Consider the following 25127-nt stretch of genomic DNA (forward strand, 5'->3'; position numbering starts at 1 on the left):
AATTCAAGAAGTGACCTGAAGCTATTCAGGCATATCCTGAGTTCCTCACACCTTGTAAAGGTCAACACATGTAAATCAAGCTGCCAGCAAAGTCTACTCAAACTCCTGGTAATGGAAAGGCAGGGAGAAGACAAAAGATAGCCAGTTCAGTCATAACTCACTAGGGTTTATTCAAACACGTTTTGCAAGATGGGGAGGTGAGATGCAGGCAGGAAATCCTGGGGTAAATTTAAAAGCACAATAAATCTAGCTGCTTATGTTATTGGTGTAAGCCCTGCTAGCAAAATTGCTGTGCTCACTTCTGTAGGCTTTTGAGAGTAGGTAGAGATTATTCCACACTTTAGGTGTTTGTGTATGGTAGGATCTGAAGCCTGCTTAAATTGTAATTTTACTGTTTGAAACAGAATTCATGCATGTCGTCATTTTCATTTCATATAATAAACCAAGCTTTCTTTGTTAATGTGTCTCTCAAGAATCCTAATGTAAAGCTGTTTGTTTGCCTCTAAGAATTACTGGGATGCCCGTCTGGTCTTTAGGATAGCTTGTCCAGAATAAAATTATCAGTTGTCATGAGTTTTATTCGGGCAAGAATAGAGACAAGCATATATTCATGAATGGAGAAATGCCATAACTCTAGCAAAATATTCCAAACTTCTTGTTGGTGTGTTTGTATGAATACACAGTGCTGAACACGCATGTGGCTTCAGACACGTCCTGCAACAGTGAGTTGGGGTTTGGTCTTTCTTTTTCAGAGTTAGCTCCTGAGTAATATAAATAATAATAATAATAATAATAATAATAATAATAATAATAATAATATTAATAATATTAATATATTATTTATACCCCACCACTCTGGCTGGGTTTCCCCAGCCACTCTGGGTGGCTCCCAATTGAATATTAAAAACACAATACAGCATTAAAGATTAAAAACTTCCCTAAACAGGGCTGCCTGTTAAGGCAAAAGAGTAGGTAAAAGAGACTGAAAAGGTGGTAGCAATTTCATAGAAACATGCAATGAAAAATGGTTCCTACCCACTGCCTGTGCCTACCTAGGAACCCCTTGTCTGGGGGAGTTGGTGACTGGCGAGATGCTTTTTCAATCAAAGGGTCCAGATGTTCTGAGCCTGGCAGCATGCTTTCCGCTTTCCAATCGCCAGAACAGAAGAGGTGAATGGACTTCCCAAGGGAAGACTGCACTTCCCGCAAGGCTAGAAAGGGAGAACAGGTGTTAGAAGCAAAAGCACAGAGAACACAACTTCTCTGCCACAGTGGCACAAGCATCTACAGCTGCAGGTCTTTACAGTGGTTCATATTCTACACCAGGGATGGGGAAACTGTGGCCCTCAAGTCGTTGCTGATGGAAGTCATGAGTCCAGCAACATCTGGAGGTCTTGGCTCAAAAAAATGTGCAGTGTGAATATTTTAGGACAAATAAGTGAATCAAAGAGTACCGTATTTTTTGCCCTATAGGACGCACTTTTTCCCCTCCAAAAATGAAGGGGAAATGTGTGTGCGTCCTATGGGGCGAATGAAGGCTTTTCGCTGAAGCCTGGAGAGCGAGAGGGGTCGGTGCGCACCGACCCCTCTTGCTCTCCAGGCTTCAGGAAGCTCTCCGCAAGACTTGGGAGCCTGTGGGAGTTCACATCGGGCTCCCTAGACTTGCGGATAGCAGCCTGCATCTCGAAGCCTGGGGCGCGCTGCACAGTTCCCCTGCACGGGCTTCAGTTCCCCGACCTGGTTTGGAGGCTGGCGGTGGGGAGAAGCGTGCTTCTCCCCACCACCAGCCCCACAAGCTCGGGGGACAGTGGGGAGGCGCAGCGCCGCCATCCCGCTGTTCCCCGACCTGGTTCGGGCTTCAGGCAGATATCCGCAAGGCGTGGGAGCCTGTCAGGAAGTCGCGCCGGTCTCCCAAGGCTTGCGGAGAGCTGCCTGTTCTGGGGGCTGGGGTCGGGGGAAGCTCGAGCTTCCCCCGCCCCAGGGGGGATTTTTTTTTTCTTTATTCCCCCCCCATCCAAAAAAAACCTAGGTGCGTCTTATGGGCCGGTGCGCCCTATGGGGCGAAAAATGCGGTATTTTAAATATGTGCAATCATATGTTTGAATCCTCATCTGTTCTTTATGGGCTCTGCTTTAGCAGGTTTCTGACCATATAATAAATGACTGGTGGGTTGTATAGCTATGTTTAGAAATGTGTATGTCAATACAGAATGCATATTTCTGTGCAGACTCTTTAAAAATTATATCTAAGATTAATGCAGAAACGGGATAGAATGGACTTATGAATAGACACATATGGCTTTGACATGAACCAGAGATAGAGGAGCTGGACTCCATTATCCCTGAACACTGGTAATGCTGGCCTGGGGCTGATGGGTGTTGGAGTCCAACAAAAGCTGGAGGGGCATAGGTCCCTTAGTCTCTTTTTCAAATAAATACACCTGCTCTTCTGCCTGCTTTCTGCTCTGCTTCTTGCCCCTGGATTCCCTCCCACCTCTTCTCACCATCAGCCAACTCGCTTCCAAACACGACGGCCTTTGAGTGCGAGATGTTGATGCAGTGAAGGAGCGACTCCTGCCGCACATGAGAGTTGAGGAGAGCAGCCTCCACACCGATCTTGGCCATGCCGAGCCAGAGACCAACATACTGGTTGCGGGATTCCATGAACAGGGCGATGACATCCCCAGAGCGGAAGCCTCTTTCATACAGGAAGTTGGCCACCTGGTTGGAATAGTTATCCAGGTCTTGGAAGGTCCACGTCTCGCCCGTCCCCTGGAAAATCAGGGCTGCTTTTCCTGGATGCTTGCGTGCTGCCTGCTGGAAGAGCTTTGGGACTGTGTACTTGTGCTTCACGTACCACCAAACCTTCAACCGAGTCAAGAGGACAACGTATCCAGTCCTGGCAAGGAGAAGAAGGCACAAGTAAGGTTTCCTCCGGGAGAAAGAATCATAGATGTGTAGAGTTGGATGGGAATCATAGGCTAAAGAATCCCTGACAGGTGGCCATCCGACCTGCGCTTTATAAAATATACAATGAAAGAGAGTCCATCACCTTCTGAGGGAGTCTGTTCCACAACTGAATGTCTCTTGCCCTCAGAAAGTTCTTCCTTTTAATTGGAATTCATTGGTTTGGGCCCTAGCCTCTGGAGCAGCAAAAAGCAGCCTTTCATATATACAAAGATGGCTTTCATATCTCCTCTCAGGCTCCTCCAAGCTAAACATACCCACCTTCCTCAACCACTCCTCATAAGGCTAGGTTTTCAAGCTCTTTATCAATACAGTGGTACCTCAGGTTACAGACGCTTCAGGTTACAGACTCCGCTAACCCAGAAATATTACCTCGGGTTAAGAACTTTGCTTAAGGATGAGAACAGAAATTGTGCCGCGGCGGCACAGCGGTAGCGGGAGGCCCCATTAGATAAAGTGGCACCTCAGGTTAAGAACGGTTTCAGGTTAAGAACGTAGCTCCAGAACGAATTAAGTTCTTAACCCGAGGTACCACTGTAATCTTGTTTGCCGTCCTCTGCACACCTTCCAGCTTGTCAATATCCTTCTTCAACTGTGGTGCCCAGAGCTGGACATAGGACTCCAGGTGGGGCCTGGCCAGTGCAGAGGTGCCATGATTCCAGTTGGCCAGCTCATCCCAAGGGAATGGAGAGGAACCACCCAACCACTCGTCTTCATTGAAACACTCTTAACAGTATGGCAATCTCATGCCGCTGCGTCTCCGTCAAGCCTGTAGGTGTGTTCAGCTGAACAAGAACCAGGATACATTCCATGGAAGAGGGTTTCGCAAGCATCCCAGGCTCAGAACCCCTCCTAAACTCGCCCTTATTGCAAAGCCCCACCTGCACACCCAGCCTGCTGCCTCCTCAGCACTCAGTCACAGAATTTTCACATGGGGCTAACTGTAGGCACAGGAAATATGCCTTATACCATCCAGCCGAGCTCCAGGGCTGGGGCTGGGGGCTCTCTCATCACCTGCGAGATGGTGATGGCACAGGGGACTGAACCTGGGACCTTCCGCATGCAAAGCAGGTGCTCCACTGCTGAGCTACAGCCCTCCCCAAACAGGAGCACAGGAAGCTGCTAGGTCCAAGTAAAAATATTGGTCCACCTAGTTCAGTATTGTCTACACAGACCAGAAGTGGCTCTTCAAGACTTCAGGCAGGGTTCTCTGCCAGGCCTACGTGGAAATGCCATCAGGGACTGAACCTGGGACATTCCACTTGCAAAGCAGATCCTCTGCCACAGAGCTAAGGTCTCTTGCCGTTAATATAGTAGTGCTCCCCACTAGCAAATTGAACTCTATCTCCCTAGCTGCCTGCCAATACTATGAAGCCAGCCTGCTTCTTTTTAAAATTATTATATTATATTATATTATATTATATTTTATATTATATTATATTATATTATATTATATTATATTATATTATATTATATTTGCATACCAGGGATGCGGGTAGCGCTGTGGGTTAAACCACAGAGCCTAGGGCTTGCCGATCAGAAGGTCGGTGGTTCGAATCCCCGCAACGGGGTGCGCTCCCATTGCTCAGTCCCTACTCCTGCCAACCTAGCAGTTCCAAAGCACGTCAAAGTGCAAGTAGATAAATAGGTACCATCCAGTGGGAAGGTAAACGGCATTTGTGTGCGCTGCTCTGGTTGGCCAGAAGCGGCTTAGTCATGCTGGCCACATGACCTGGAAGCTGTACGCCGGCTCCCTCGGCCAATAAAGCGAGATGAGTGCCGCAACCCCAGAGTCAGGCACGACTGGACCTAATGGTCAGGGGTCCCTTTACCTTTATTTGTATACCACCTTTTCCTCCAAGGAGCTCAAGGTGGTGTGCATGGTTCTCAGCTTCCCATTTTTATCTTCTCAACAAACTGTGAGGTAGGTTAGCCTGAGGGACAGTGGGTGGCCCAAGGATAACCAATGAGTTTTATGGCTGAGTGGGGATTTGAACCCTGGTCTCCCAGGTCAAATTCCAACATTCTAACAATTACCCTACACTTGCTCTAAGCAAGGATCTGGTGAGTGGGACCCCTAATATACCACCAGCACTAGAAAACTATCTGCAGTTCTGCATCTAGTTCTGGATGCCACATTTTAAGAAGGACATTGATAAACTGGAGTGTTCCCACAGGTGAGCAACCAAGCTGGTGAGGTGTCCAGAAACTAAGTCCTACTGTTGAAAAAGCTTGGAATGTTTAGCCCAGAGAAGAAAATACGCAGTGGAGACATGATAGCCATCTTATAATACCTGAAGGCTGTCTTGCAAAAGACAGAGCAGACTCACTCTGTGTTACTTCAGAGGACAGGAATAGAAGAACCCTGTGGTAGAAATGGCAGGGAGCAGATTCTGGCTAAACTTTAGGAGAAACTTATTGACACAAGGGCTGTTTGGCTGTGGAAATGGCTATCTTGGAAAGTGGTGGGCTCTCCTTTCATGGAGATATTTGAGCAGAGGCTGGATGACCATCTGTAAAGGAAACCTCAGGAAGGAAGAGTGCTCTTGTGATTGCAGGTTTCCCACAGATATCTGGTTGTCCACTGCCTGTGAGAACAGGATGCTGTACTTGAAGGGCCACTGGTCTGATCCAGCAGGCCCTTCTGATGTTCTTATGTTCATCTAACAAAAAGGAGGATTTCTCTTATTGAGTTTCAAGGATCTTTCCCCCTCTGTTGTAGGGTTTCTTAGACCAGGGATGGTGAGAGGTGATTGCAACACTGCCACACCCTGAAAGGAGCCATGCTTGATTATCCCGTGTGTGTGTGTGTGTGTGTGTGTGTGTGTGTTCCCTTCGAAAACCAGTTTTGCCTGAACAAAGGCAGTTTCTTGGCATCAGACAAGGCAAAGTCATAGACTAGAAAGCTTGGCTGTTTGTAATTTCTTAGGCACGTCTGAAGTCCAAAGTGCAGTCTGGCATGGAACAGTACTTCAAAGGAGATTTACGGTAGCAATTTTATCACAAATGAGCAGCAACATTTTATTCCAAGCAGAGAATCTTTCAACATCGTTCCTCACATTACACCAGGGCTGCCAATTTTGGGGGGGCATGTGGGAACTTTTGGAATTCTGAGAATGCTGTGGACACTGCTCCTGCCCTTTGGTCAATCCCTGGCCCCAGCACAAACAGAAGAAGGGCACACGCACATGAATGCACAAACATCTTTCCATGGGGTCTGCGTAAAAGTTGCATACAGAAGATTAAAACAATGGAGTCTCTTGAATCATCATCTTTTTGCTTTGGGTCCCAGCCAAACTACCATCAAATAAGGCTTACATTGGTAGGCTGCACAGAAAAATAATCACAGATCTGGTGCTTGCCAGTAGCACAAAAGTACTGATCCAAGGCATAGATCCTCGTGGATCGTAATGATTCCCCCCCACCCCCCGAACACATCAGTACACATATTTGGGTGAAAGAAAGCCTTTTCAGTTCCTTCTAGGCTCTCTGTGAAAGTGACACAGTTAGGCAAAGGTCTTACTCCGTCTCTGCTTTTTAGTGAATCTGAAAATACCTGAAAATCCAGTAGGAGAACACTTCAATCTCCCAGGACATTCTATACAAGATCTCAAAGTAGCTGTTCTATTACAAAGGAATTTCAGAAATAGACTGGAAAGAGAAGCTGCTGAATTGCAACTTATTACCAAACTTAAAACCATGGAGAGACCTGGTCTGAACAAAGACATTGGATTCTTATCTCATTATACATGACAAAGCCATTTTTCACCTTCTCACCCCTTGCTTTTTCCTGTAAGACCTATTGCAGTCGTTAAGAGTCGTCAACAGGCTCATCACAGCTATCTGCCAATCACCCAATCACAGCTCATCACAGCTATCTGCCAATCACCCAATCACAGCTCATCACAGCTATCTGCCAATCACCCAATCCCACCACCCTTCTGAGTAATACCCCTCCCCACCTTCTCACTATATAGAAGGGTCTGGTGACTTCTGTTTCAGTGTATCTGAAGAAGTGTGCATGCACACGAAAGCTCATACCAAGAACTAACTTAGTTGGTCTTTAAGGTGCTAGTGGAAGGAATTTTTTTATTTTGTTTTGAAAATACCTTGGGGAGCCTTGTCAGTTTCACCAGGGCTGGGAAAACCTTTTCCACTCCTCCTTCTCCGACACCACTGCTTCTGCTGCTCCAAGGAGGGGTGTGAGAAGCTTACTTCCAAAGGGTGTATTGGCCCATCAGTGTGAATTATAGGTAGGCAAACTAAGGCCCAGGGGCCAGATCCGGCCCAATCACCTTCTAAATCCAGCCCACAGACAGTCCGGGAATCAGCGTGTTTTTACATGAGTAGAATGTGTCCTTTTATTTAAAATGCATCTCTGGGTTATTTGTGGGGCATGGGAATTCGTTCATTTCCCACCCCCAAAAATATATATATAGTCTGGCCCCCCACAAGGTCTGAGGGACAGTGGACTGGCCCCCCGCTGAAAAAGTCTGCTGACCCCTGGACTTCACCAGCCTTCCCTAACCAGGTGTCTTCTAGATGCTGTTTGACTCCAACTCGCATCAACCTCAGCCACTGGTGAATGGCTGGAGATTATAGGAGCTGAAGCCCCACAACATCTGGAGGGCCCTACATAAGCAGCTGCTGATGGCACGGCAGAGAGCAGGGAAAGGCACAAGCCTGGGACATTCAGACACAGGCAAGTTGCCCTGGGACACCACGAAGAGGGAGCAGAATTGGCTGAGCAGTTGCCTGTTTTTGTTGCGACCACACATTTAAAGTAGGAAGCATCACTCTTAACAGGCTGTGTGGCTGTGTGTTCATCTAACCCTGTATTATCTGTCCCAGGGCCCTGACCACTGGTCATGCTGGATGGGGCTGATGGGAATTGTAGTCCAAGTGCATCTTCATGGTACCATGCCTGGATCCCCCTAATCTGTTCTGACGGGCAGTGGCTTTCCAGGGCCTCTATTACTTCCTGCTGGTCCTCCCAACTGGATTTACCAGGGATAGAAACTGGACCCTTCTGAAAACCAAGCATTGTGTACTCTTCCACTGAGCAATGGGCCCTCCATGTAACCAACACATACCCTTTGCTTCAAGATCCCGAGTGCTGTAGCTAGTGCCAAAGCTTGCATTTCTCATGTGCCTCGGAGAAACCCACATAAATTCTGGACCTACAGCTACATCAAAATAAAACAAATTCCTTCCAGTAGCACCTTAAAGACCAACTAAGTCAGTTCTTGGTATGAGCTTTCGTGTGCATGCACACTTCTTCAGATACACAGACCAACACGGCTACCTATCTGTAACTACATCAAAATGATTGCTGTAAAAAGCATGTTAGCAAGAAACATATAAATCAGATGAAGCCACATGAAGGAGGCTCGGAGGGGGAGGTCCCCCCAGTTTACAAAACTTACGAAACATCCCGTCTGGCTGTCAAGATGACGATGCGAAGGAAAGTCCATCCTCCAGATCCCAGGTAGAATATTAAGAGAGCCGGGACCACCTGGATCCATGGCAGGTCCAGGAACAGCCGAAAGACCACAAAGAGGAGAAGCAGAGCCGCCGAACGTAACATGCTGGCCTGGGGAGAGGAGAGAGGGAAGTTCCCTTTGGTGAGATGAAGAGCCCTTGCAGGCCCCCTTCTTATTGCACATTCAGGACTATTTGTGCTCAATAAATAATTATTATTATTATTATTATTATTATTATTATTATTATTATTATTTAGAAGACACCTGAAGGTGTCAGGGAAGTTTTTAAAGTGTGACATTTTAATGTATTTTTAATCTTGGTTGGAAGCCGCCCAGAGTGGCTGGGGAGACCCAGCCAGATGGCTAGAGTACAAATAATAAATGATGATGATGATGATAGTAAGAGGGCTGTACCATCATGTTTTCAATGCAGCAAGCGCTATGGGGTAGACTTACAGCTGCCCTTCCAATCTGTGTGTGCCCCATAACCCCGCTGAAACCCTGCAACTTTTCACGCAGCAAATGTTCCAGAGTTGTCCCGTTTTTATAATAATAATAATAATAATAATTTATTATTTGTACCCCGCCCATCTGGCTGGGTTTCCCCAGCCACTCTGGGCGGCTTCCAACAAAGATGAAAAGTACACTAAAATGTCACATATTAAAAACTTCCCTGAACAGGGCTGCCTTCAGATGTCTTCTGAATGTCAGGTAGTTGTTTATCGCTTTGACATCTGATGGGAGGGCGTTCCACAGGGCGGGCGCCACTACCGAGAAGGCCCTCTGCCTGGTTCCCTGTAACTTGGCCTCTCACAGTGAGGGAACCGCCAGAAGGCCCTCGGAGCTGGACCTTAGTGTCCGGGCAGAACGATGGGGGAGGAGACGCTCCTTCAGATATACTGGACCGAGGCCGTTTATAACGAAAGGGCTCCTCCAGGCAGCAATATAGTAATCATGTTTGGGAAAGCACTGCAGAACCACTAATAAAGTGGAATGATGTTTGGACAGTCCAATATAATTCTTTAACTAATACACTATTATTGCACCAATGACATTTTGCAGACTATCCCCCACCCCACCCCAAACCAACAACAACCCAACACCTAATTTGGATGACCCCTTGCTTTCCAAACAGCTGGCCCTAAATGGCCACTCAGGTTGGCCACATCTGTCTACCTTTGCTAAACTGTGAACAAAGACTTTAAATAATAACATTTATTTCTAAAAAGTCGAGGCTCAACTCACCAAGGGAAATCTGGGCTTGCAATCCTAGCTAATTCTTCTCCTGCACAAGGCAGCCTTTTGCTTCAGCAACGTCTCTCTGCCTCTTTGCTGCACCTTCTCCCAACAGAGAGAATGCTATTTGGACCATAACCTAATGAGCAACAGGATAAACATGTACAGAAGTCCAAGGTTATTGATTATTTTCCTGGCCTGTTGTGCTTTGCTGGTTTATCTATACCATATGACCTGGGAACGTGGAAAGGAATGTTATAAAAGTCAATTTCTGGTCTGTGACGATGATAAAGAAATCCATTCATTCGTTATAAAAGTCAGGTTTCTTGCAAGCGTTTCCTGGTTGCTCCCCTCAAACTTCTGCAAAGTAAGCGCTCCTCCACCCAAATGAGATCAATGCTGCTATTGACTCTGGCCACAGTTAGGGTGAGACTCTGGTATTGTGAAAGTTCAGGTCACTTAACATGGTTTAACTTGCCTGCTTGGCATTCTCTGTTCATCAGTACAGTTATGTACTGAAGTTTTCACCCTGGGCCAGCAGGGGGATACTGTAGATAGTTATGCAAATAAGGGATCGAAAGTGACGTTCAGTGATTGGATAGTTTTAGAAAGTTGTTACAGTAACGTTGTACTGGAGCTCTATATAAGCAGGCTGACTGAACCCTTCAGTTCAGTTCTGTGCTGGCCTGTGAATAAACAAGAGCTGTTTGAAGAATCGCTGTGTCGTCTGATATGTTCACCCACAACTTAACAAGTACCACAATATTTCTTTGAAATATCCACCAACAGCAGCCTTTACCAGCCGGATGCCCTCCAGGTGGTTTGGACTACCATTTCAGCCATTTCTGATAATTGGCCATGCTGGCTGGGGCTGATGGGAGCAGTAGTCCAAAACAACTCTGGAGGGCACCAAGCTGAGCTACAGGAATTTTGGTATGATTGTTCAGGAGACGGTCCTACCATACAAGTTTGAAAACCATCTCAGTCCTAACTCCCTGCTTCCTCTCTTACAAAACTAGAATGTGGGGATCATCCCCTGACATTGAACGGCTAGAGATTCAGGACAAGCCGGAAAAAACACTTCTTCATGCAGAGCATACTTCAGGGGTGTGGAACCTCAGGTCTGGGGCCCAAATGTGGCCCTTGAAACCTCTCCACCTGGCCCTTGGGACATTTCCAATGCCAGAACCTCTCCCCAGGCCACCCCCTTGACTGGATCTGCTTCGCACCCTTCCTAAGTGTTTCTGCCTGGCTGAAATGTGCCATTGAATTCTGATAAAGGCTGGATGGGAGATAGATAGGGGTGTGTGCAGAAACTAGCCTACTTCACAAAGGTAACAATTACATCTGATACGCTACCGACTTTTGGTGAGGTAAGTGACAGGAAAATGCAGCGCAAAGTGCAGGATAACAATAATAATTGATTTTTCCTGGTAGCAGCCTGGAAGGAGAAATGGTCGTTAGTTAACTCTGCAAAACTTGTTTGGAAGCGTGCACTAGTAGATGAACGAACACAACACTGCAAAGTAGTCAGAGGTAACATTACTAGAAATAACTAGTCTCCCTGCATTTCTTCCATTAATTCACCACCGGAAGAACCTTCTGCTCACTTTTCTTATTGGAGAGGTTATATCCTGTTATCCTGAATTTTACACAGGTACAGCCTGACTCCCTCCCGCGGCAATCTTCGCGGAGCTCTGGCCCAATGGTGGCCAGTGGCTTGAATTTAATTAATTTTATAATGAATGATTTTAGAGTGTTGTTTGTGTTGTACTTTTGTACTGTTTTATTGTTGTTAGCCACCCTAAGCCCGGCTTCGGCTGGGGAGGGCGGGATATAAATAAAATTTATTATTAATTATTATTATTATTATTATTATTATTATTATTACCTTGATATTCTGGATTTTCATTATTTATATATCATGTCAATGACTCTTGCCAAGTGTTTAAAGAAGGTTGTACTTAACTTTGCAAGTCTGCAAAGTTTGGCATTTATCTACACTGTATATTCTTTCCAAGGGAAGCAGGTGGCGCTGTGGGTTAAAACCACAGAGCCTAGGACTTGCCGATCAGAAGGCCGGCGGTTCGAATCCCCGTGACGGGGTGAGCTCCCGTTGCTCGGTCCCTGCTCCTGCCAACCTAGCAGTTTGAAAGCACGTCAAAGTGCAAGTAGATAAATAGGTACCATTCCCGCGGGAAAGTAAATGGTGTTTCCGTTCGCTGCTCTGGTTCGCCAGAAGCGGCTTAGTCATGCTGGTCACATGACCTGGAAGCTGTATGCCGGCTCCCTCGGCCAGTAAAGCGAGATGAGCGCCGCAACCCCAGAGTCGGTCACGACTGGGCCTAATGATCAGGGGTCCCTTTACCTTTACCTTTATATTCTTTCCAAAGTGTGTAATTGGAATGAAATGTCATTAAACAGCCAGTGCCGTCTATATGTCCCTGCCTACTGAGATCAAGCAGGCGCCTTCACTGTGCTCTTTTCGGCACCTCCTAAAAACATTTTTGTTTAGATAAACCTACCCAGGAGCTTAGAAAGTTGAGGATGATTGTGTAGTATTTCAACTTTTGTATGTTTTAAAGTATGGTTGTGAATTTATCTTGATGTTATTATCTTCTTAAAAACCACTTTGAAAGGGTTTTTTGTTTTTGATTTTAACAGTCAAGCGGAGTATAAATCTTATTAAATAAATATATAATAAGTACAAACATATCCAAACCAATGGCTTCAACTTACAAGAAAGGAGATTCCGACTAAACTTTCTGAAAATAAGCACTGTTCAACAGTGGAACCGACTCCCTCAGAAGGTGGTGGGCTTTCCTTCACTGGAAGTTTTTGAGCAGAGGTTGGGCGGCCATTTGTCACGGACGTTTTAGTTTAGTTTACAAATTAATAAATAGATAAATAAAATCCCTGCATTGTGGGGGGTTGGGGTTGGGCTAGATGACCCTCAGGGTTCCCTTCCAACTCCAAGATTCTATAATTCTATGCTCTGAACAAATGCTGAATGAACAGATCTTCTGGAAATACCACAGCTGTATTCCATGTGTTCTGGACTCCCACAGCCCCTGACATGCTAGCTGGGGCTGGTAGGACTGGTGACTGCAACAACATCTGGAAGGATGGGGAAGTCTGCCCTACGGTCAGGGCCATGATCCAATGACCCTGGCCAAAAAGTGAGTTCTGGGGAAGGGCTTACAGAAAATAAAGGAGGTGGTTCTCTTATAACAAGGTAGTATTAACTAAGTAAAAGTATTTGTAACTGAAATAATCACATATTCTTCTTCCCCTTTCCACATCCAACCAAACTTGCTTCTGGTCACAGCTGTCAACTTTTCTCTTTTCTTGCGAGGAATCCTATTCTGAATAAGGGAATTTCCCTTAAAGGGGAACAGTTGACAGCTATGCCTCTGGCATGACAAGCATGCCCCTATTTTCAGCTCTGATAGTGTCCAATGCCCCTTTGCACGTGTGCATCTAGAAAGGCATGCCTGAAGCACCACAGGAAACAGGAACAACTCTTAGATGTCTGTAAAGCACCTCAGCTTCTGAAGGACTTGATTCTTCTCTGCAGGCACAGGCTCCAACCCTGAACTCCAGACAAACCCTCCCTGGCCTTCAACCTATTCGTGCACATCATGCTCCCTTTTGATGTGACAGGGAGAAACAGGACGTTAGACAGGCAACAGGAAACGCATCAGCTATGCCGGTGGGGTTTGCAAGCCCTGAGATGACACTGCAGTTTGCAGGCTGTCCTCAAGCCAAGGGTTATTCAGCTAAAAAGCTGGCCAATGAGGAGGATGGGGATAGACGAATCTGACCCCCTTTGCTCTTCGTTTGTTGCTTTTGGGTGGCAAGTCAACAAAACGGATCCTGGTTGTTGCTGAAGCCTGGGCAGAAAGTTAAATACAACTCCCTGGATGGGTTCTTAATGCCATCCTGCAGCAGGGAGCCCACTGGACTGGACTCAAGGGAACCCTGCAGAGTTAGTTCATTGTGTCTTGAGGATTCGAAATACAGTGGGCAAGTCAAGTAGCCCCTTTTTTGCTCAGAAAAAGAACAGTTTTAAAAATTCTGCCAAAAAATTCTCTGTGTGTTTTTAAAGACGACCACAGAATCTGTACATCGGCAGTGGTATTGTAATTGTTCAGAATTATACAATTTGGAGAGACATCTAGTTTGATTTTCTTCAGAAGCTGATCACACTTTGGGCCAAATTAAGCTAGGTGCTTCTTTCACAATTTGCAGTTGTGTGAGCGGCTTATTCAGCGTAAAGAGCAGGAAGGGGTGTGCTCTTCGGAATCCCTCACTAAAAGTGGGGAGGGTTTTCCCCATCATTTTGAGCAGGGATTCCCATGCAGGTTCACTCGGATACGATAGGGAAAACCTCTGTTTTCGCAGTCCAAAACACCTTCCTGAAATAAGAAGAGGTTTGCATAGATCCCATCCAACCCATCAGGATTTAACCTGTGCTTATCAGCCTAAATTTGCCAGCCGAAATCTACATCTATACACTATAAATCAACAGACAAACTACTTTCCAAAATATACAGCACTGTAGATGAATCACTTACATCCCCAGGTCACTGTAAGCAGCTCTTGAGCTCCCTCCTGTCTTCCTCTCCTCCAGCCTCCTGTCTCTGTTTCTCCACCTCTTCACAGTTCCACCCTTATCTAGCCTTCCTTCCCTCCCAGAGGGCAGAGTCATCCCCACCTACACCTAGCAGCTATCTGGGCTTCAATCAAACCTCCCAAAACAGGTGCAGCAGCTTCTCCCTCGCCATGTGAACGGCACACCGGTTGCACTATCCCCCTCTGGCCTCACAGGATGCATCTATCTCTGTATTGTCCACACTGACCAGCAGAGGCTATCCAGGGTTTCAGACTGTCAAAATTCCCAGCCCTACCTGGACGTGCCAGGGATTGAACTTGGGACCGTTTGCACAGAAGGCTCTTACACTGAGCTATGGCTCTTCCCCAGCAGGAAGGGTTCAATCCGCTATTCAACTACCCTTTGAGCCATTTGATAAAGGGAAATAAGTTTATTAAGCCGTAAAAGTGGGAACCCAGGAACTGGAAAGCAGAGCTCCTATTACTCAACATTTGAGTTCACCATGGCTTATTATTGTGATGTAACACTGCTGCTTCCTACTCACTGTTACAAACCTGACAGTCTTGATTCCTTTGACTGGACCTGTCACCAAGCAACCAATGAGCAAGCATGGACTTGGCAAAAAGAATGTTCATGCCCCCAAATGATATTTTCCTTTAAAGCAGAAGAGTATCAGGTTTCATTTGGGAGACAGACAGATTTCTGGGAATTGTTGATCAGGAGTCAAGCTGGATGAAAGGCATGTGGTGTGAGATGTGCGCGTGCTTTGAGCATCTGAGGCAGGTTTAGTGGTTTTGCTACCTGTTATACTTGCTTCCACTGTATTCCACTTGTACATTTGTAAATGAGAGACACAGTATGAACACAAGGTAACTTCCCAGTGTTGTCTGCAATAGTGCAGAAGTGGAAACTGTGGCCCTCCAAATGTTAAAGGTAAAGGGACCCCTGACCATTAGGTCCAGTCATGACCGACTCTGGGGTTGTGGCGCTCATCTCACTTTATTGGCCGAGGGAGCCGGCATACAGCTTCTGGGTCATGTGGCCAGCATGACTAAGCCACTTCTGGCAAACCAGAGCAGCGCACGGAAATGCCGTTTACCTTCCCGCCGGAGAGGTACCTATTTATCTACTTGTACTTTAATGTGCTTTCAAACTGCTAGGTTGGCAGAAGCAGGGACTGAGCAACAGGAGCTCATGGGGATTTGAACCACCAACCTTCCGATCAGCAAGTCCTAGGCTCTGTGATTTAACCCACAGCGCCACCAGCATCCCTTCTCCAGATGTTGCTGGACCACAAAATCACCATCCCTGTTCTAGCACTGCCCTGTTGCCACACTAGCATGTTACGCTCACTCCACATTTCTAAGCAGTGAGAAGTTCTAGGGGCACAGCACTTTTCAGGCTTGGCTCCCCTCAGGAGGTTGTTGCTGGAGGCTTAGTGCCATTTTGTAACATTAATGTTTATTTACAAATATGCAGGCTGAACATTCCAACAAAATGGGAAAGGGCCATCATGTGCTTTGCACACAGTCCCTGGTATCTCCAGGTAAGGCTGGGAGAGAACCCTGTCTAAAGCCTTGGAGAGCTACTGCCAGTCCGTGTAGGCGATACAGAGATGGACCCAGTGGCGTAGCGTGGGTTGTCAGCACCCAGGGCAAGGCAAGTAATTTACGCCCCCTAACCCATGGATTTGCGCCCCCTAACCCATGGATTTGCGCCCCCTAACCCGTGGATTTGCGCCCCCTAACCCTAACCCCCAGATGTTGCGCCCAGTGCGGCCGGCCCCCCCTGCACCCCCCACGCTACGCCACTGGATGGACCAATGGCCTGGCTCTGTATAAGGCAGCTTCCTGTGTGTGTAATAGCTTTGCACAACGGTCACAAACACAGCCTTCCTTTAGCCTTTTAGCTGTGCTTCCTTTTTTCCTCAAATACTGTATGTTCTTTTGACGCATGCATATCATTTAAATAATTGATACTGGCTTTCCCCCCAACTTTTCCACTGTGGACTTTCAAAACCTTTGCAACCTTGCAAAGCAGAGGCCCATGATTAGAATTCTGATCCAGAGAAGCAAAGGCCTGCACCATCTACGACAATGGTGAGCCCATCACAGTCCTGGTTGCCAGGGTGAAATATGGGCAGAGAAAGCTGCTTTGTGCCAAGTCAGACCAGGAGGGTTCAGAGCCCTCACCAGCGAAATTGGTGCCACCGCTGGCTGGGGCTGACAGCAGTTCTAGTCCTAAACCTCTGCAGGGCACTGCGTTGGGGAAGACTGGTGTCCCCTGATTAGCAGCGGTGGTGGGGTATTTCACCACGGCCTGCTAAGAAGCACTCTCCTTCTTCCAGTATTATTATTCTTCCAGTATTACAGTGGTACCTTACTTTTCAAACTTAATCTGTTCTGGAAGTCAATTCCAAAACCAAAGCGCTCCAAAACCAAGGCGCGCTTTCCCATAGAAAGTAATGCAAAACGGATTAATCCATTCTAGACTTCTAAAAGCAACCCCTAAAACAGCAATTTAACATTCATTTTGCTATCTAAGACCATTGATCCATAAAATGAAAGCAATAATCAATGTACTGTACGATAAAATAAATAAGACAGTATTCTAGATGTTAAAAATTAAAATAACAATAATAATTCTTACCTACACTGATGATAGTCATTGTTTCGATGGGGGGGGCGCTTTTATGCATTTCTGCAGTCACACAATCAATCAATCAGTAGCTGAACTGAGTTCCACACAGTCATAAAAACAAATTAACCGAAAAAGCCTCAAAAACAACACAAAATAAATAGCAAAAACAAAAGCACCAAACTTAATCTGTTCTGGAAGTCAGTTTGACTTCCGAAATGTTTGAAAATCAAGGCGCAGTTTCTGATTGGTGCAGGTACCCCAGAAACAATAACTGACAGCCGCATGGGATGTTCGGCTTCCAAAAAACATTCGAAAATTGAACACTTACTTCTGGGTTTTCCGCATTTGGGAACCAAGGCGTTTGAGTACCAAGGCATTTGAGAACCAAGGTATCACTGTACATGGCTTTGAAAATAACAACAACAACACAGATACACTTATCTTTCCCAGTCCACCACCAACCAGTGATTTCCTTATGGCTGCCCTTTACATCTATACACACACACACACACACACACACACAGGAGTGAAAAGGACACCTTATGCTTGGAAAGGTGTGGTGATGCTTAATGCTCAAAAAGCATTTACTTGGAGGCCAGGTGAGTAGAAGATCTGGGCCTCAGAGATCAGAACAGGGTCAGGAATGTGGAGGGGCCTCCTAAAAATCTTCACCCACCCCCAGACCTAGGTCTGAATGAGGCAATGTCCTGATCTCTTTAAGGTAATTTCTGTGCCACAGGAGAAGCACACATGACACACTCAGTGTTGGGCTTTCAATTTCTGGCAGGTTTTGTGGTCATGCTGCGGAGAGTGAATCCTATAGTATTCTGGAGGAACTCTCTGCAGGTTAGCAAAGCAAAAACTGCAATTTATCCCCTATCCCTTTCAATAAGAAATATTACACACATGCTGCCTTGGTTGCTTGAGAAAACAGGTGATTGCAGCAAGGAACTCTGGGATGGGGGAGGATTCTCACATATATCAAATTATCTTTTTTAGAAGAAGAAGAAGAAGAAGAAGACGACAACGACAAAGCCTTAGTATTACCTATTCATCTTATGTTTAGAGCCAGCCTTACTTCCCCCACCACCCAAAGAAACATTAAAACACCAGCTCCTAAGAATGGACTTAAAAATACCCACCACACGCATTCCTGAAATATGAGTCTTAAATTCTGAGAAGTCCTTTTCAGTGATATAAATCCAACATACAATTAAACATCCCAAATGGTAGCTCCCTCACCCCTCTACTCCATTTTACTCCACTCTCATTATCTGCAAAGGAATAATAGAGTACTAGCTTCACTCAGGAGGAGCCAAGCTTAAAGTCCTCCCAGCTTCACAGCAACCCACTGATGCTATTACGAAAAATAATGGGAAAGGAAGAAAGGGAGCAACGATAATAGGCAAGCCTGCTATTATAAGCCTCGTTAGACATAAACCAGACACACGATTAGGCTGTGAAGAATGCACTCCTAGCAAGGTCTACTCAGAAGCAAGACCCGTTGAATCTAATGGCGCTTGCTCACAGGTAAGTGGAGGTAGGACTGCAGACTGAATTAAGGCGTCCGCAGCATTAAACCAAACGAAAGCATAGCTGGGGCCTGACAGCTAGGAAACGAAGGATATTATATATTATTATGCACACACAAAGGAGAAAATAAGGTCAATGGCCCCGCTTCTACACCCACTCCCCAAACAGAAAGTGGGGGGAAATGCAGCTTTTTTTATAGGCATCATTGCACAATAGCCCCCTTTCCTTAACACACACACACACACACACACACAAGTTGCGGGGGTCTGTATCCACCCGGCTTTAGAATGAGCAGCAGCATCCTGGGACGTCCCCCCTGACAAAAGGCTCCCCTCTCTTTCCAGCCCCCACCCCCGATGTAGCGCTCTGTGATGCTGCAGCGCTATAGACACTGACACAGCAACCCACCTCTCTCTGCTATCCTACGGAGCTCTGTGGCTACTGAGTGTCACAACACCGCATCCTCCTCGCGGGGCAGAGGATGCGGGTCCAGCAGTAACAGCTGGTTCAGCAGCTGCCAAAAGGGCAGGATCTTGTCTTCTCCTGCCTCCTCCTCCTCCTCCTCCTCTTGCAAAGGCTCTCCTGATCAGCCCAGCGGCTGCGGCTCCTCCTGGCTTTGGCACTTCCTTCCTCCTCCCTTTTCCACCTGCACTGCCCTCCCTCCCGCATGAGAATTGCAAGCGGGAGGAGAAAAGGAAGAAACCAAACGGCAGCAACAGCAGCTAGTCACTGATGCTGCAGGCGCTCTGGCAAAAGGGGGTCCTGCAGGGGGCGAGAGAGAGCAGCGCTCTGCCGCAATGCACCGCGGGATTTGTAGTCTTTCTTGCGCTCCGCAGCCTTGCACGTGGGTGTTGAAGGGCTGTGTGCTTTGACTTTCGTCCTTTCTTTACTCTTGTACTGCTTTTTCCTTCTCTCTTTCTCTCCCACTACCTAGCTCGGTTTCCTCCTGTCCCAGCCCCTGGTCCTATGACAATGGCCCTCCCACCGCACCTTAAAACGATCTCAAGCAGTTTCACATATTTATTTTATTTTTTGAGAAAAAGCTTCAGACAGCAAAGCAAGAGCTGGGAGTTTGCAAAAGAAGTTTCAAAGGAGAAGCGAAGGGGCTCGTGGTGTCCCCGCGCGCGCCTTGCAAAGTCGGTGGCCTTAAGACGCCTTTGCAAAGGGACAACTGGCGACAGGAAAAAGTACGGCTCTGTAATCAGATCAAGAGCTCAGCCGAGCCGCAACTGGTGGAGGGAGGGAGAGAGGGAGGGCAAAAAGAGGACGGGCAGGATCAACCCTCACTATCTAGCAGGCTCTGTGGCGCAATGGATAGCGCATTGGACTTCTAGACTAATGACTGGGTGAAGTCATTCAAAGGTTGTGGGTTCGAGTCCCACCAGAGTCGCGTTTTGCTGAGTCAACTCAAAACTTTAAAAGAAGTAAAAATTTTGTTGAGTTTTGTTTTGAGTTCTGTTTGAGTCAACTCAAAACTTTAAAAGAAGTAAAAATAAACAAATAACACGACCAGCTCCTCTGTGGGACAAAGTTGACCACATAAAAGTTTTGTTAAAATATTTTTAACAATCTATTTATTCATTTTATTTTGTTATACCTTTTTTTTTTTTTTTAACAACATGCCAATATTTCGCATCAGTCGTAGCTGGAGACTCAAATTGAAACCTGATGGTGTTTCCTGCTTGGCAGGGGGTTGGACTCGATGGCCCTTGTGGTCTCTTCCAACTCTATGATTCTAGGATTCTATGAAACCTGTATGCCTGCTTAAGCTAAGAATTCGATAGGGCTTACCTCTGGGTAGATGCTTGCAAGGTGACTTCCAGAGTGTCACAATTTTGTGGATGGGCACACAGCCCCGAAAGTGGATTTGGTGCTCTTGCACAGCAAACTCACTGCCCCCACCCCCAACAAACAGCACCATGGATATTATTGTTTGTTTGTTTGTTTTTTGCAGTAAGGAAAGTCATGGTTGCTGAATTGCAGAGTTGGAAGGGAGGGTCATCTGGTCAAATATCCTGCAAAGCATCCTGCTCACAGTTATCTCTGGGTGGGCTCAAACCACCAACCTTCTGCATAAGAGCCAGAAGCATTAACCCACAGTGCCACAGGCTCCACACATGCTTAGGTGAAGTAGTTGGGTAACTTCCCCTCAAACAAATCGGAATGAGTGCTTGATGAAGAGGACATATGGTAGAGCCCTAAGGTTTCACCTGTAAATTAGGATGAGTATCTTTATTAATAAACTGACAGATTAAGGCTGCAATCCCTAACTCCATTTACCTGGGAGTAAGCCTGATTGAAATCTCATGGACTTCTGAGTAGAAATGGGGCACTTCCAGACCGTCACTATTTTGGGGTGGGATTCAAACACACAGCAGCAAATTCAGGTTGTGCAGTTAGTCAACTGGGAGGTCTTGCGCATCAAACCCACTTCACATAAAAAAATCCAGCGTGGGTGTAACTTAACTTTATTGGGGGGGGGGGAGGCTTTATGTTAGTGGGGAAGAACCGAGTTATCTGTGATGCATTTGGTCTGTTAAGTATTTTTATTTATTTACTTGATTTATGGGGGGGGGCAGTTGCCCCACCCTCCTTGGCTATGCCCATGGGATCCAGACATTGCAGTGGGGATAGTGATAGAGGAAATGTACCAAAAATTTCAGGATGATACTTCCTTTTGTGCAACATCATCTAACCTCCCTGCAAGCAAATCAGGATGAATGCTCATTAATGGCTCTTCCATACTGGGCCAGTCTATACCTGGGCTTAATGTGGATCTCGAGATTCCCTATGCTTTGAAAATCCAAATAGGAGAGTTGTACTGACTGCATAGGGAATCTCTGGGTTTAGGGAGAAGAAAGTGGGGGGGCAGTACTAATAGGTGGGGGGAAACACATTGAAAACAATATAGCGACAGTGCCTGCCAGATGTTAATTAGGCTAGGAGTTCCAAAGTCTAAGGACTGAAAGACTGACTCCTAACAGATGGAATGATTATTATATGGCCCTTGTAAAAAGACAAGCTGAGTATAGCAAAGGATTTGAGAGAGGCTTAGTACAGTTTACTTGAATATTTCCCCTTCTTCTGTTCTTCTGTTTCACAGCAGGGATTAGTAATGTTTGCTGAGGAAGCCAGAAGCCAAAACTTTAACTAAGCAGTCATAAACCTATTTCTGTGCCGTCATTCATTTATTTGCAAATATTATAATTTAGTGTTCTTTGACAGTATCTTTTTAGTATCTAAAGCCTGCTTGATTGCATTGTTGTTCAGTTGCTTACAAGAGGTAGATGTGACTAACTGGGAAACATTTCATTAAATGCTGTGTTGTTCTAATGAGATTGCTTTACTGTATATTTTTATTATGGATGTTTATGTTTCAATGGGGTCATTTACTCTGTATTTTAATTATGGATATTTATATTTTAATATCTGTGCACTGGTTTACAAATTTTGCTTAGAAACCTACCTTAGAATTAAGTAGTATATAAATTATTATTAATAATTATGTCACTCTTACAGTACACCAAAAGCCTTTTTGCCCTTTCTGAGGCAGCTTAAGCAAGCAAATCTGACTTCACGTTGGCCCAGTATACCTAAAGGAGTGTCTCCACCCCCATCGTTCCACCCCCATCGTTCTGCCCGGACGCTGAGGTCCAGCACCGAAGGCCTTCTGGCGGTTCCCTCATTGCGAGAAGCAAAGCTACAGGGAACCAGGCAGAGGGCCTTCTCGGTAGTGGCGCCCGCCCTGTGGAACGCCCTTCCAGTATATGTCAAAGCGATAAACAACTACCTGACATTCAGAAGACATCTGAAGGCAGCCCTGTTCAGGGAAGTTTTTAATGTGTGACATTTTAGTGTATTTTTGGTCTTTGTTGGAAGCTTCCCAGAGTGGCTGGGGAAACCCAGCCAGATGGGCGGGGTACAAATAATAAATTATTATTATTATTATTATTATTATTATTATTATTATTATTAGTCATACCTTCTTTAAAAAAGGGGGGGACTTAAGTCTTTAAATGAGATGTTTGTTTGTTTGTTTAATAGAGGATTTGTACTCACCATTCCATCTGCATAAACCAGCTTACTACAGAAGTAACATGCCAGTGGCCCCCAACCCTTTGGGGCCCAGGGGACCCATCTGGAAAGCTAAGAAACTATTGTGGGCATCACAAGCTCCCCATTTAACAAGAGAAAAGCTAGCGATGCTCAGAATGCACCCAAAACAGGCAAAACACCTACATGGTTTCTATGCCAGACAAATAAAACAGAGACAAACAATGCAGGCAACCCACAACCAATCAAAAGTGAAAGCTGCCAATACTCTTACTTAAAATTAAAATGGGGAGTGGCAGAGTTGAGGCAGGTGCAGGGGTGCTAACTTGAATAAAATATTGGGGGGCCCAAGTAAGCCCCACCCCACATAATTGATCACATGGTGCCGCACGCACACTATTTCAGTGGCAATGCCCATGAACTTTTGGGGGTCCTGGCCCCCTCAAATATTTTATTGGGAGCCCCCCGAAGACCATGCTGCCCATAGGCACAATATTGTGTAGAAATTTCTCATTTTCAATCATGCATAATCTTTGCCGCCCCTTCTCCAGAAAAGAAAAATGGATGTTGCATGTCACATTTTAAAAGGAAACTGGGCAAATGCTGTGAGAGTAAGTACAAATAAACAAATAAATAATTTGTTATAATGATGAACAAAGCAAGCAAGCAAGCAAGCAAACAAACAAACAAACAAACAAACATGGAAAGGCTTAAAATTATGAAGCAGAATCTGGGGGGAGAGCATCAGCTGGTGGCCCAGATCTCCTGCCCCTGCTCCTGCCCCCTTTTTTATTTATTTAGTATTTAAAAAGCTGCTTGTAGAGTAGCTGGGCACAGCACTTGTGAAACACCAGCCGCCCACCATCTTAATTTCTATGCAGAGTTGTGTGTCAGGCGGCTAGCACAGAATAGGACCATCATAAAGTAAACACTAGAACTTCCCTGGTATCTGAGAGAAGGCACCAGTTGCTGTGGAAATAACACTGCCATGCTGTGTGATTGCTTCCATGTCCCCCTCATGCCTGCATAAAATGAAAACCTATTCTGACAAATTCACCACAAGCCTGCAGCTCTGTGAAAGGAGCCCTTCCAGGCCAATCCTATGAAGGCAGAAAGGGAAGTTAACATCTGCCTTTGTTTACCACAGTGTGGCTTTTAATCCTGGTTGGTGATGTGGGTGTAGAAAGAAAGGGAGTCAGCTGCCTGGGAAAGGATGGAGAGGAGGAAAAGTTGCCAGGCAAGGCAAGCAAGGCAGGCAGGCAGACTGAAGCAACTTGTTCAGAAGGGGAAAGGTCACGGCTCAGGGACAGAACATCTGCTTTGCATGCAGAAGGTCCCAAGATCAATCTCTCAATGGCATCTCCAGGTGGGCCTGGGAGCGATGCCCTGCCTGAAATCCTGGAGAACTGCTGCCAGCCACTTTCCCCACTCATGGGGAAAAGAGGAAATCTGTTATAGAATAATAAAAAAAGCAAATGTAAAATGACCAAGCAGGTGGGCAGGGAGGAAATGCTGGTTTGGCAAGGGGTGGGTGGGAATAAAAGGTGAAACTCGAAAAATTAGAATATCGTGGAAAAGTTCCTTTATTTCAGTAATTCAACTTGAAAGGTGGAACTCATATATGAGATCGACTCATGACATGCAAAGCGAGATCTGCTTCTACTTCTCAGAGGTCCAATCTTGCTCGATTTGCAATCCTTGTTTTGCTGAAATTCTCATTTTCTGAGATTGTTAATTTGGGGTTTTCATCAGCTGTACGCCATGATCATCGCAATGATAACAGATCAAGGCTTGACATATCTCGCTTGGCATGTCACGAGTCAATCTCATATATTAGTTTCACCTTTGAAGTTGAATTACTGAAATAAAGGAACTTTTCCACGATATTCTAATTTTTCGAGTTTCACCTGTATGGTATGAGTGGAATGTGAAAGGAGAATGGGAGAAGAAATTACAGCAGATGTGTTAACAATATTGGGCGGACACGTGGAGGCGGGAAAGAATATAAAACAAACCTTCTTCTCTGTTTAGTACCTTTGGCTCAGCAAAGAGTGCCTAAAACAGGGAGGATGGGTCACAACACCTCCAGAGCACTGAACTTGAGGGAAGCTGAGTTACGGAACACCATGCTTCAAGGAAAGTGATGTGGCAAAGAATTAAGCCATTTCCAAATACAGGTGAGATACAGGATTAGGTGCCAGTGACTATCAGATGAATATGCCAAATTCTGCCTCCATTTTGAAGCTGGTTCTGCCCCCCTGCCCGCACATTGCAAGGCCAGTGGGGTGGGCCTCAGTCTCAGTTTTCAGCAGTCTCACTGTGGGTCCTGGACTGATGCTATGATAACTTGGTATAAGGGCAGCATCTTCTGTCCCTAAGGATCGGTCAGCTTGACCATGTGCCCTTCTAGGGATGCAAAGAGGCCTGACCCCAGCATGGCGTCCTTTTTACAAAAGTGTGCTTAATCTGGACATGCTTACTTAGGAGAAAAGGCAGGTGTAGGCCCCTGATCTGCAATGTGCTCTCTTTCCAGATTGGGGCCCTATGCAAGTTATATGCTGAAAACCACTCCCCTGCCTGCTATTTGCTCCCAAAGAGTAC

The 25127-nt window shown here is 45.9% G+C and overlaps 1 protein-coding gene across 2 annotated transcripts in view; it reads right to left on the reverse strand.

Moving 5' to 3' along the window:
* SLC27A4 (solute carrier family 27 member 4) overlaps positions 1 to 19189 on the reverse strand; it is a 41429-nt gene extending 22240 nt beyond the window's left edge. Inside the window, exons 1-5 of one of the 2 annotated variants that reach the window (XM_081847602.1) lie at positions 18882 to 19189; positions 9695 to 9824; positions 8393 to 8559; positions 2504 to 2898; positions 1053 to 1211 (exon numbers count right to left, since the gene is read on the reverse strand). In XM_081847602.1, the coding sequence (XP_081703728.1) occupies positions 1053 to 1211; positions 2504 to 2898; positions 8393 to 8553 (715 nt within the window). In that variant the 5' untranslated portion in view covers positions 8554 to 8559; positions 9695 to 9824; positions 18882 to 19189. Of the gene's footprint in view, positions 1 to 1052; positions 1212 to 2503; positions 2899 to 8392; positions 8560 to 9694; positions 9825 to 14262; positions 14505 to 18881 lie in introns of those variants that run through there. The other variant, XM_081847603.1, reaches the window with a different exon arrangement.
* Between the last annotated feature and the right edge of the window lie 5938 nt (positions 19190 to 25127).

The sequence above is a fragment of the Podarcis erhardii genome (genome assembly GCF_964252035.2).
Source record: "Podarcis erhardii genome assembly, chromosome: Z".
NCBI lineage: Eukaryota > Metazoa > Chordata > Lepidosauria > Squamata > Lacertidae > Podarcis > Podarcis erhardii.